The sequence below is a fragment of the Thamnophis sirtalis genome, unplaced genomic scaffold, assembly GCF_051295495.1.
Source record: "Thamnophis sirtalis isolate CommonGarterSnake01/CBP01778 unplaced genomic scaffold, rThaSir2_p1.2 scaffold_11, whole genome shotgun sequence".
NCBI lineage: Eukaryota > Metazoa > Chordata > Lepidosauria > Squamata > Natricidae > Thamnophis > Thamnophis sirtalis.
The window spans coordinates 37,411,727-37,425,335 of NW_028261391.1; the positions used below are offsets into that span (position 1 = coordinate 37,411,727).

General features: G+C 39.1%; 1 protein-coding gene across 1 annotated transcript in view; it reads left to right on the forward strand.

Moving 5' to 3' along the window:
- Positions 1-9,137: 9,137 nt before the first annotated feature.
- BOK (BCL2 family apoptosis regulator BOK) overlaps positions 9,138-13,609 on the forward strand; it is a 29,797-nt gene continuing 25,325 nt past the window's right edge. Inside the window, exons 1-2 of the mRNA XM_014060725.2 lie at positions 9,138-9,349; positions 11,045-11,412. Coding sequence (XP_013916200.2) covers positions 11,190-11,412 — 223 coding nt within the window. The 5' untranslated portion in view covers positions 9,138-9,349; positions 11,045-11,189. The remainder of the gene's footprint in view (positions 9,350-11,044; positions 11,413-13,609) is intronic.

Sequence of the window (13,609 nt, forward strand, 5' to 3'; positions counted from 1 at the left end):
ATTGTTGCTTCTGTTTTAAATCATTACCTGACTTCCTGCAAGGCGATGGGTGACAAATCATTGCAGATTGAGTTAAACATCTGGAACTATATCTTGGATGTATCAGAATAAGGAGGGAAACTTATAGCTCTGCTAAGAATAGCTTAAGGATATTTCTCTTATGGGCATGAGTCACCCACCAATCAGATAGTTCTGAACAAGGGTACAATGGTGCTTTCTTTTCTCGAGATGGGGAGAAACCTTTGGGTGGGCCATTTGAAACATTGAGAACATGTTGGGGACAACTCTAGTCAAATGGCTGCTGTAAGAGGGCTTCGTCATTCACAAAATGGCTGCTGTGAGCAATACAACCCCCTATGAAGTATTCATTCACCAGAATTACTGCCAGCTATCGCTTCCCTACTCATTCTGTCCATACATGTAGGACGTCTTACAAAGACGATCAAATCTTAGTTGCACTAATCCAGAGGACCACTAGAAGGAAGTAAAGTGTTAGATTTTTCTGTATCATTTTGCTATCATCTAGTAGTCTTCTAGAGTTGTGCACTACCACTTATAAACAAATTTGGCTGCAGCCAGTCAAGTTTTTGAGAACTCTCAGGGGTTCAAGGCATCATTGGGAAAGAGAGATGATATGAGAATCATGTTAAAAACTCCAACCCTAGAAAAAGTTTAACAGGTCTATTTAACACAGCTAATGCAAATAATTCAATAATATGATACTTCAGTTAATGTGATAAGCGTGTGGAATGGAACTAAGCTGGGCTTCTTCTTATCAGGCATGAAATCCTCTTACCTTCGCTACTGGATCAGAACTGGAAGCGCTTGCATGTGGCCCTTCTGTGCATGCGCAGAGCGTCCATGATGATGTCTGGGCAGGTGGGTGGAGCTTCCCACCGCTGCCACTACCAGTTTGCCTGAACCAGGGCAAATCAGCAGAATACCATCTCTGCTTCTCATGATAATGTCCTCTGCTGATAGCTGTACTTTTCTGGGGTAGTAATTGCCAGAGATTATACACCAAGTATTAGGTACCATATATTTTGAAATCTTCAGATTGCTTGTGCAATGAGCAAGCATTTTGCCAATCTGATATCCTCCAGGCAGGACAAACAACATTTTTTTAAAAAATGTATTAACGAACACACACACACACACACACAAAACTAAGACGTACACCACATTTACACAATAGAATACGAACAGGATCTTCCTGTTCTTTCTAATAGCAATTATCAATCGATACCGCTCACCTTATATTATTTCCCCTTCTATTGTATTTCATTTGGATTTCACCATTCTTAACCCTCTTATTTTACTCATAACTATTATTTTTTGAGTTTTGTTATATTCCTTCATTGATTCTTGTTTCTTTCCTCCATCCACCTATACTATTTATCCCATATCTGGTAGAATTCTGATTCTTCTTTTCCCTGGATTTCTTTAGTTAGTTTGTCCATTTCAGCACAATCCATAACCTTTCTTATTATTTCATCTTCGCTTGGAATTAATTTGTTTTTCCATTTCTGGGCAAAGGCAATCCTTGCCGCCGTAATTACATGTAGTATTAAATACTGGATTTCTTTTTTGTATTTCGCAGACATTATTCCTCATAATCTATTTATCTACTATACATCAAGAAGTTTGAGTCTGAATCCCCAAGTGCTCAGACACACACTTAGGCAAAAGATCTTTCAAAATTATTCATATGTGCTTGCTAGCACAAATTATTCAGGTACGCAAAAAAACTCAACAACAACCAGCCACCAGAATTACCTGATTTCAAGGAGCCAGAATATCCAGTTAGGAAAGCTACAGCCTCTACTGCCTCTCCTCTCCCTGAGGCTGCCGCCCAGCAAACCTTGGTTCCTCATTCTTAAAATGATTTTACACATCCAGGGTTCTATTTATTTCTCTCTGCATAGGAGCTGGCAACATGGAAGAAAACTGTTTCAAAAGGAAATTGCAATGTATATTTGGCTTAAGTGACATAAAAATTAATGTGATTAGCACTTTTAATGTCTTATTTCTTTAACCTTTAATTGGCATAAGGTAAGATTAAAACAATTTTATACATATCAGCAAGCAAAATGTGTGAATCCACAGAAGGCATCTACAGATGCCTAAGGATAAAAGGGGGACATGATAGCTCAGTGGCTAAGACGCTGAGCTTGTTGATTAGAAAGGTTGGCTGTTCGGCGGTTTGAATCCCTCACACTTTGTAATGGAGTGAGCTCCCGTTTTACTTGTCCCAACTTCTGCCAACTTAGCAGTTTGAAAGCACGTAAAAAATGCAAGTAGAAAAATAGGAACCACCTTTGGTGGGAAGGTAACACCATTCTGTGCGCCTTCGGCATTTAGTCATGCCAGCCACATGACCACGGAGACATCTTCGGACAGCACTGGCTCTTCGGCTTTGAAACAGAGATGAGCACCGCCCCCTAGAGTCAGGAATGACTAGCACATATGTGCGAGGGGAACCTTTACCTTTACCTTAAGGATAAAAAACAAAACAGTCGGTGCAGAGTAGGGCTGGGAATGATAGTCCCAGGGCCTTTCTCCAATACTTAAGGGAATGCTCACTATACACCCTTGACACAACAATAAAAACATACTGGCATGACATTTGCTGTCCTTTCCTTTATGGTGTCTCTTCCTAATCACTGCAGTCTTCTGACTTCCTTCAAGGTACTAGGAGTCCCCTGCGGATTTTACTCCACTGGTCATTACTGACTATAGGGGGTGGTGCTCATCTCCATTTCAAAACCATTTAGCCAGCACTGTCCAAAAACATTTCCAAGGCTATTTGGCCAGCATGACATAACAAAGTGCTGTTACCTTCCCACTGAAGTGTTACCTGTTTATCTACTCACATTTGCATGCTTTGGAACTGCTAGGTTGGCAGTGGCTCACCCCATTGTGTGGCGCTTGGGTTTTGAACCTGGGCTGCCGGCTTTCCAGGCGACAAGCCCTGCATCTGAACTGCTGAGTCACCATACCACCCCTCAAGATAGCAGACAGTAGTCTAAAATATTGTATACATCTTTGAGCTTGTCCTTGCATAGATTACATTAAGGGGGAAACTTGCTTTTAACCCTACTACAGTAAGGATTTCTTAAGCCTGAATCTGAAAAACGGTGTTACAAAGGCATTTTGGTCCAGTGTTTATGTTCAAGGAGGGGAGGGCCCAGAGTGGGGCAAACTAAGGTCCTAAAATTAACCACAAGTAGAAGTCCTTCCTTCTCTTTCTTTTAACCCACCCATTCACCAGAGAGAATTTTTTAAAATAATAATAAGTTGGGTTACATTTCCAATTCATTAAAATTAAAGTTGTGGATCATTTTTTTGAATTAAAATATAAGCATATACTAGTAAAAATTTAAGCAATTTCTATAGATGCCTACCTCACCAGTGAGTCTAAGTCAGGGGTGTCAAACTTGATTTCATTGAGGGCTGCATCAGAGTTGTGTTTGACCTCAGAGGGCCATGGTGGGGGTGGCCAGGGTGACATGGCCAGCTTGACATCACTCGTGTTGGGGGCGCCTATGGCAGCCCAAGCGCTCTGCCAGCAAAAATGGGCTCCCAAGCTCTGTTTCCAGCTGCAACAGCTTCCTGTGGCCCTCACAAGCTCTGTTTTCAGCTGTGAGGGCCTCCTGCAATCCTCTGCCAGTGAAAACTGAACTCTGGAGGGCCGCATCCAGCCATCCCGAGTTCCATTTTTGCTGGCATAGACACTACGAGCTGGTCCTTTATTGTTTCCACAGCGGCCCCGCAGGTCAGATTTAAGAACTCCATGGGCCAGGTATGGACCGGTGGCCTTGTGTTTGATGCCCCTGGTCTAGGTAGCTTACAAAAAATTAAAGCAAAACAACAAAACACAGTTTAAACAATATACACAATATATGGGGGGGGGGGGAAGTCATACACAACATGCCTGAGTTCCAAAAGAAAAAAAAAGTTCCATTTCAGTCACAAAGACAAAATTAACAATCATTGGAGGTCACCCAACTACCTGATCCAAATACATGTGGGAGCTTCCAGATCTTTAATGCTTTAAAAGAATCCAAGAGGGTTGGGGCCAACGGGATCTTTGAGGAAAGGCTGTTTTATTATTTTATAATAATTTTATTAAATATTACAACATATAAAATTAAAAAAAACTAATGCAAACTTAAAGGAATAAAAAAGTAGAAGGTGCAGAAAAACAGAAAGTAAAATAAAAAAGAAAGCAAAGTAAGGATTTGGTAAAGGAGAAGAAAAGAAAAACATAAAAGTACCTTTATATAGTACTAAGATAAAATGTAAGAAGATACAAGCAGTGGTGGGTTCCGTTTCGGACCAGTTCAGCTGAACCGGTAGTGGTTTGGTGGGTTGGGTCGCTGGAACCAGCAGTGACCCACGCCTGCCATGCCCCTGAACCGGTTCCGCGGGGGGCACCATAGGTGCTCCTATCTTGTTTTTTAGTTCTGTGCATGCGCTGAACAATTTTAATTGCACTGCGCATGCACACATGCAACACACACACAAGGGAACTGGCAGTGGTGCCTGCCGGAACCCATCCCTATATATAAGGTATTGTAGAAAACTCACAATCACTGTCATCTGGTTTTTCACTAGGAAAAAGCTGAAATTATCATTCCTTTCAAGCTTTTACCATTTCATCATTTAATACTATATTTTTAATATTATTAATAGATCAGAATGCTCCTGTATCTTTAAGACGTACTGGTGAAATTGTTTTGAGAAGCAGCTGATTCATCTGATCTAGTCATATTCCCAGGAATCCCAGAGACTTTGTAAGTGGATAACGATCACAACAATGTGGGTGGCCAACTTTCTCCCCCAGGCTGTAAATTCCTACCAATTTTCTGGGGAATAGTTTGATTCCATTTCACAATAAGATTGGTAACCATACTATATTCAACAGTCATTAGGAATTATCTTTCTTCAAGACATTTTATAACAGGCAGGTTTCTGTTGTGGATCTTCCTTCTTATATAGATTAGTAAGAGTAGAATTTGAGAACTGTCTTTGTCAATTTGATGTTTAGATTGTTTTAGAAAGCAAGAAGTGAAGTGGTTGGATCCTTAACATTTCTGCTCAATGCTTTTTGTGTCCTTGATTAAGCAAATTATTCCCTATACTCATCGCCTTTTCAGTGAAAAATCCAGAAACAATTCTTTTATTTATAACTAGCCAATAACCCGGTGTTGCCTGGGTATTTATTTATAGGGGGGGGAAAGCCTGGATCAAATGTAATTTCTAATGTTGGATTTTCCCTCTTACCAGAGGGAGCCCCTTTGTGGAGTACTGTGAAGCAGTTACCATGGCAACTCCACTGCGGTGTACAGTAGAAGCCATTTTAAGGCACAACAGGCTGTATTTTACCAGAACACACAGGGTGTGTCTGTGTCTTACCCCCCACAGTATTTCTTTCCAGAGAGTAAGTCATCTATGTACCAAGTTTGGTTGAAATTGCTCGAGGCATTCCAGAATTATGCCCGCTGGCATGCGCGCGCACATACACACACACATTCAAATACTATAGCTTCTACTTTGAAGTCTAACAGGTAATAGTGTATGCTTTTCCAGTTTTAAAACTTATCTTACATTCCTGTAGGTTGAGCCACTGTTCATGAGTGCCACCTCATGTATCCAAACTTGTAATCCTTGAAAAAAATTCTGCAGTCCTTCTGACTTATAACAGTATATTCTTCCTATCTAAAAGGTTTTTTTTTTTACTAGGCATGTTGCTCCAATTTGCATTAGAATGAAAGAACTAGAATCCAAGATTGGGGAGGTAAACTTCCTTGCAAGTTTAAGAGATATTCATTGTGTCCCAGTCTTGACATCTACTACCATAGATATTTTATTCTGTGTATCCTACACCGCTTGCAGTTCCAACATTTACAACTATGTTCTAGGTGATGATTACAAATAAGTTTTGAAGGACATTTCAAAGACTTGAAAACTATTCAACCTCATAGAGGTAAACACACTATCTTAAAATAAATGAATTTTAATGTGTCCATCCATGCCGAGTGTTTGTTTTATACTATGTAATAGATGTAAATTAATCTATTTATCATTTATCTTTAATGTTGCACAAAATATGTTAAGCCATCCTTTAGTAGCTTTGAAAATAGCACTATCTTTCAATTTCAATTAACTATTCTGTCATTGTAATTATTGCCTCTCTTGAACTTCTATAAATCAAGTACAGTATGAATATTAGAAGCCACCATAGAAAATACTGTAACTATAAACTGTGTGACACTCCACGTTGTTGGTAAGTTTCCAAATCAAACTGTAATCACATAAGAAACACAATATATTTATTACATGCTGAAACTATAATGTGAGGATGAGACATAGACAACTTAAGTAAGAAAAAGAGTAGGAGGTGATTTAAAAAATGGATTTGGGTTTTGTAACCAATAACATTGTATTTGTTGATTCAGATGTTGTCATGTATGCTGGCTTTATTTTTTTATCCAGATTTTTATGTGTAAGCCTGAAAGAACTTGAACCGTAATTCTTTCATTCATATGCCATTCATTCAGATTGTTTTTTTAAAGAAACATTTTTTGATAAGAATCAAAAGGAAGGAAATGCTGACTCTAAAATATCCCTTCCTGCTTATCCTCTCCAGGATGAGAGATTGATTGAATATGTGCCATCAAATTGGTGTCACCTCTCATTGACCATCTAGATTTCATGGAGAATAATCTGTCTATGACCTGGCCCTTCAGGTCCTGCAATTATAATTGAGTCTATCCACGTTACTGCTGATTATTTTCTTATTCTTTTCTTCCAATTTTCCTAGCTTTCTAGACTTGTCTAAAGAGCTAGGTCTTTGCATAGTGTATCCAAATTTGAGCTGGACCTTTGTTCCTTGATTGAGAATTTTTGGTTGATGATCTATTTGTTGGTTTTATTGTCTATCTATGGTATGTTCAGCAGTCTTCTCCGACAGTAAAGTTCAAAAATATCAATATTCTTCCTATTCTGCTTCTGAAAACATTTTCTTCCATAGGGTATCACAGAGAAAATCTGATCTTTGTAGAAATAGATGCCTCAGAGGTGTAGTTTATATACCCAATCTTAATTCTTTATACTGTGTCCATCTATTCTAGTTAAGTTTTACAACGCCAAATAGGCATCATAACAAGCACAGGGGAAAACGGACTTGAGAGGAAAGAAAACAAGCAGCTGGGAAATAAAACACGTGAGCAAACCCAAAACAGCCATCCTGTTTTTCTCTATCAGCCCCTAAAGAAAGGAGAATGTGTCCATCAAAGTCTATACAGTATTTGATAAGGAGCTTCTCAGCCTATCTGACTAGTCCATGTGGCAGTGGAAGTTAGTAACCATAAAACATCATCTTCTCTTGAAGCCTGCTTGCCATGGAAATGCAGCCTTCCTCTGAGCTATATTTGAATTACTGCCTTTGATGGAAGCAAATGCGGAACAGGACTCTGTTTACTCTTTGAAACATATAAAGGTAAACTCTTTTATGCTGAAGCTGTGCAATGCTGGTGTGTACATTTGTCAAATGCTTTTTGGAAAAAGCATTTGGTTACATCAGATTAAAAAATGGATGAAAGAAGTGTCAACCACAAGTGGATAATGGATAAATGCCAGTTGAATGTTCATAGCTATTGCACAACTATTGGTAAGGTAAAGGTAGCCCTTGCACATATATGCTAGTAGTTTCAAAGCCGAAGAGCCAGAGCTGTCCAAAGTCGTCTCCATGGTCATGTGGCCGGCATGACTAAATGCCGAAGGTGCACGGAACGCTATTACCTTCCCACTAAAGGTGGTCCCTATTTTTCTACTTGCATTTTCACATACTTTAAATTGCTAGTTTGGCAGAAGCTGGGACAAGTAACAGGAGCTCACTCTGTTAAACAGCACTAGGGATTTGAACCACCAGACTGCCGACTTTTCTGATCAACAAGCTCAGTGTCTGAGCCACCGCGTCCCCACGTACACACCATGTACAATGATCGGTACATATTCATAATTAATACAGTTATGCTGCTGCAGAAAAAAGTGTTACCTTGCTAGACAATAGGCAATGAACACCATTCAGGACATCAGGGGCCAGTTATGTTAGTTGAATACAGAAGTAGTTGGTTGACGAACATGCTGAACTTAAAAAAGGAATAACTGGTTCACACAACAGAGTAAGCCAGATTATGGCTGTCTAATCATGTCTTAGCCCAATAACTCAGAAGAGCAGAGGAGCAACTGAGCTAACAGCTCCAGCTTTGAGTTATGGGCTGATGTCATTGATGTTGAAGAAGCACAGCCAAATAGGTTTAGATGGCAGAAGAAATAACTCCTGGTTCAGTATGAATGATGAGTGGAGTGGATGAGTCTCATTTCAATAGGCAGGGCCACACACACACACACACACCCCAGTCCTTTAGAGCAGGAGTCTTCAAACTTGGCAACTTTAAGACTTGTGGATTTCAACTCCCAGAATTCTCCAGCCAGCTAGGAGTTGAAGTTTACAAGTCTTAAAGTTGCCAAGTTTGAAGAGCTCTGCCTTAGAGGAACGATAAGATTTTGCTCTAAAACATAACCACTTTGGGACATAGATTCCTTTGAGAATATAATGAGGCTCATGGATTCCTTCTCAGAAAAACACATTTTTTTTAAAAAAAAAGTAAATAAAATACCTAAGACTACAAATAATGATCAGCAAAATTGAGCTACAGCCCTATCAGGTTTAAGAAGCCCTCCTCAGAAAGGTATTATAGCACATCACCTTTATGCCTAGAGATACCTGTACATTTTCAAGAGCTGCTTTATTGGGAGATGCTTGCTCAACACCTTTTGCTTCAATGGAGCACCGTTGGCTGGTTTCACCACAAAATAAGTCAGGCTTGCAGCCTATATTGGACGGATTCATAGAAGCTAAGCCAAGACTGAAGAAACCACCTTGTGGCCGTAGCACCTTAAAGGAACCGTTCTCAGTCTGAACGAGGCACCGCAGTACACCCGAGGACCAGCTCATACAGTACGCACAAAACAGCTTTCAACCCTCACCGACCCAGCTTCCTGGTGCCTCCTTAAGAGACAGAAGAAAGGGGCGGGCGAATTCTTTCTAGCTCCTCCTCCTCCTGGCTAATTCACTTGCCTTACAAGGCTATAGCAAGAAGGTCTTTTTCCACGGAGGGAATCTTGCGAGCGCTGGGATCTCTGAAGCTTCGTAAAGGCAGAAGGAACAACGGCTCGAAGTTATTAGGCGTTTCTGCGGAATTTCAACAACCAACAATTCTTGGGATCTCTGCCCAACCCGGTCCCAGCGGGGAGAATCAAGGAACCCTCCTTAGAGCACGTAAGGAATCTCCTGCACTGCAAATCATCACTGTGGAGTGGAAATGCCTTGGAGATCGCCCGGAAACTTTACGCGTGGACGTTGCTATTGCCTTTTTATTGATTTAGAACAGATTGAGTAAGAGTAACGATCAGAAGCTTTGTTTATAAACATAGACTTAACTGATAGACTTAACTGTGGTTTATCAGTTAATTTGATTTTATAGGTTCGCATGGCACAATGGAACTTAGATAATTCCTCATGGTTCTTGGTTTGCAGAAGAGGCTAGGCATATAGTTGGCTCATTTGTGGTGTTGTATGATTTGCGTCCAATCCCTAAGTAGGTTTCTAACCCCTGTGTCATGGAGGAGCTTTATGTATTTTGGCCACATGCAAGACCTGTAGAAATAGGTATATGTTGGTAATGGATGCTGTTATGCTTATAACTCTCAGTTTAAGTGTACCTGTGTTTGAGAACATTGCTTGGATACTCGGGATTGTACTTTTTACCTCAATAACGACTACAAATATTTTATAGATTGGCTGGAAATATTTTTTATGTCCTGTGAGAAACTTTTAGAGGAATTATTGGTTCCTGCGTTAAATTTTCAAGTCACACCATTAACAAGATTACCTTCTGACCAGGAGGAATATTTAAATATGTTAAAACATAAAGCCAATTGAGACAAAATTCTTGCACCCTTGCAGAACTGAAAGATAGTGTTGTATGGCCGTGTCATTTTATTTTAGATGGAGATAAAAAAAATTATACAAAAAGGCTTGGGTGTTTTTTGTCTCCTAAAAGATGACATTGACAGAATGATATATTTGGTGAAGATACTGTCACTATTCCTATTTTTTTTCTTCAAGTGAGTGATTTGGTAAAGATAAAAGTTCCCCTCACACATGTGCGTGTTATTATATTACATGAGTGATATAATATGGCATGCCTATTTCTTTTGATGTCATTGCCACTGAACATTGGTGTTTGCCTGTCGTATGTTGTCCTGCTTTAGAGAAAACAAGATGCTTTCAAATGTTATTTCAAGATTCCATTAATTTGTTTGTGTAATTCCTGATTTTTAAGAGGGTATTTGAGGCTGTTTCCAGACTCATGTGCCTTATTCTGACATTCAAAAGGCACTCTGCAGCTTTTCTGTTTAATGGATGTGTTTCTTTTAAGCAAAAGGCAGTTGAAATGGAAAAACATAGGATGGTAACAAAACAAATATACCATTTTTTGACACTCCTGTAAAAATTTCATCTTGAAGGCAAATGATAAAAGTCTTGTCCGGAAACACCCTTCAGAAAATTAAGTTTCTAAAAATTTGTGTTTGGTCATCTCATTGGTTTTGCAGAGATCTTAAGTCTGCCATGCGATTTGTATTCAAAAGTGTTTACTTCCATATTTTCAAGTGCTGGTAAAATTGCAACCATGAGCACATTTATCTGTATGTAAGCTCCACAGAAAAACAACTTAATTTGATTCAGCCTTCTTTGATCTGGTTCCTTCCTAATGTTGGTTTGGAATTCTGGGAGATATAATGCTAATGCATCTGAAAGGCATCAAGCTAGAGGAAGCTACTTTGAACAACAAGGCATCAGATAACGCTGCACATTGATTTCATCATAAACCAGCTTAGCTTTATCAGGAAGCTAACATGAACAGCTATTGATTACAGTTGGATAATTTCTTCTTGTTCATTTGTCAATCAGGGATCTCCAACAAGCATCTTTACTGAAAATTGCAGTGAAGCAGTTTCCCACAAACACGTTCTCTAGCTATAGATTCCTTTCCAGTGTCTCCCCAATGAAATTCTGAAGAAAACTCTACCCAGCATGTTTGAAGATCGGTGATAGAATGGAAGTCCTCCGTCGTTCTTCTGTCTTTGCTGCAGAGGTGATGGAAGTGTTTGACCGGACTCCCACTGACAAGGAGCTTGTATCTCAAGCCAAGGCGCTTTGCAGAGACTACATTAACTCCAGGCTCATTCGGGCTGGTATTGGCTGGAATAAGCCTGAGCATAGCTCCCCTGTTCCAGTTGGCAAGTTAGCAGAAGTGTCCAGCATACTTTTAAGGTTGGGTAAGTGCAAAAATGGACAAAAGATATGTCTGGCTAAGTTACATTACAAGGGTGTAATGCTTGTGATACTTTTGCCCTTTTCACCAAAAGTTACCTGTAATCTTATTCATCCCCTATGTTGAAATCATCTAACAATTTGTTGCCTCTGTCTCTTTCTGTCTCAGACTCTCTCTTCTTCTCAGGGACCAAATTGGCAAAATCTATCCCACTCTCCCCTGCATTCATTGAAAAGAGGGGCAAATTTACACAGCTTGTTAATAAAACTATTTGCCTCTATTTTTGGCACCCTTCCTATTTTCCCACCATGGAAAACATGTCTAGCTGATATGTAGCGCTAGTTGGCCACAGGCTGCATTTCTTGGTCCTTTATCCATCATGCGTATATGTTAATATTTGAAGAAGTACTTAAAAATAGGCTGCTCTTCAGTTACGGAAGAGGGAGAAAAGAAATGGCAGGCAACATGTTTTTTGGAACTTGGCATGTATGTCCGCTTGGGGAGCAAAGGTGTAATATAATATAAAAATAAAGCAAGCTTCTGTCATGCTTCAAAAATTATTTGACTAAAGACAACATCAGGGCTATGAATGTGTGTTTATATAATTATAATCATATATTTATTATATTAAAATATGTAGCACTGTATATTTAAATGCTACAGTTATTACTATATATACACACACACATACACATATATGCATACACACATACACACTGTGTGTATATGTATATATATGTGTGTGTGTATGTGTAATAACCTACATTATATATAGTATATATTGTAATATAATAAATATATAACACGTATATGATTACAATTAAATGGTGGCATACCTGATTTAGGAATATAAGAGATTTTATATAAATATAAATCTCTTATATTACTAAATCAGGTATCCCACTATTTAAGTCCTTTAAAATTACTTGTTATTGGCTACAAGGAATATATAATAGAAAATTCTTTTTGGGTGAAATCCTCATTATTCTCTATGCATTCAGAGGTTTGTCATATAAGATAGAGCTTTAACCGTATTTATTTTCAGTACAGCAATTTATATGCTGCTCGGATCTGAAAAGGCTCTTATGAGATCAACTAAGCTCCAAAACAGCCCATCTATATTGTCCTGAGAGTAACATTGAGTAGAAATATATGTTTTGATGCCATTGCCATATCAGAGGTATCCCTTCAGTGGCTAACTTTTCTGAACTTCTCTGTCAAACTGGCAATGGCCCGCGGGCTGGATGCTTCATGCGCAGGCCACGCCCACCCCAGCTCCGTGAATGGGGGAAATGTTGCAAAATGTTACGTGACACCACAAGTTTGACACCAGTGCTGTAATAGATCAAGCTTGCATCTGTTCTTGCCAAGAGCAAACTAGCTCCCAGTTCTCCTTGAACTAAGCTGTGATAAGCATCACATGTGTTGATGGCCGTTACAACAGATACATCTCACTATAGCATTCAGGGGATCTGCTTTCATTTGGTCTGAGTTTGTGAGGCCATTCTGTTGAGTGAAGCAGCAGCCTTCCTACACCTTTAGTTTTTTTTACAATTTATTGAAAACAAAGGTGAAGTCTGTTCCTCATGCTCTCAAACTGGCTTGGGCTGTGCCAGGACTAGCCCTAGATTAGCCAGGAGTAAGAGATGGCTTCTAGGGTTTCAGAAGTCATGCCAGAGCAATATTTTCCTAATTGTTTGTATGGATGAAGAGGGAGGTGTACGTGCTGGATTTTATGCACTGAGTTCCAAAAGAGCTTTGATAATGTTCTTTATTCCCAGACTAAGATGGTTATGCATGTTAGATTTCATAACAAGACGTCAATTTGGTTAGAGGTTTTTTAGGCTTTTTTTTTTTTTTTGAGCTGAGTTTGGAATTTGCTGCTTTTGTGGACACCTATTAGCCAATGCCTAGAAAAGCCACTTTACTTTCTTCTACAGAAGTTATTTGAAGGAGAACAAGACTATTTCTGGTATCTTTATTGTTTGTCCAGATTTTTTTCCTGTGACATTAAACATCGGTAGTGCTAATGATGTACACAAGGAGGACAAATAGCTTTTCTCAGCGTGATTATTTATTTGATTATCCTACCCCACATTAGTGACCTTTATTAGTTATAACATCCCCCCAAAAAGTGGTCATAGGATGAAAGCAATTTATAATCCAAATTGCAAAAATGAAATGAAAAAGAAAATTAACAA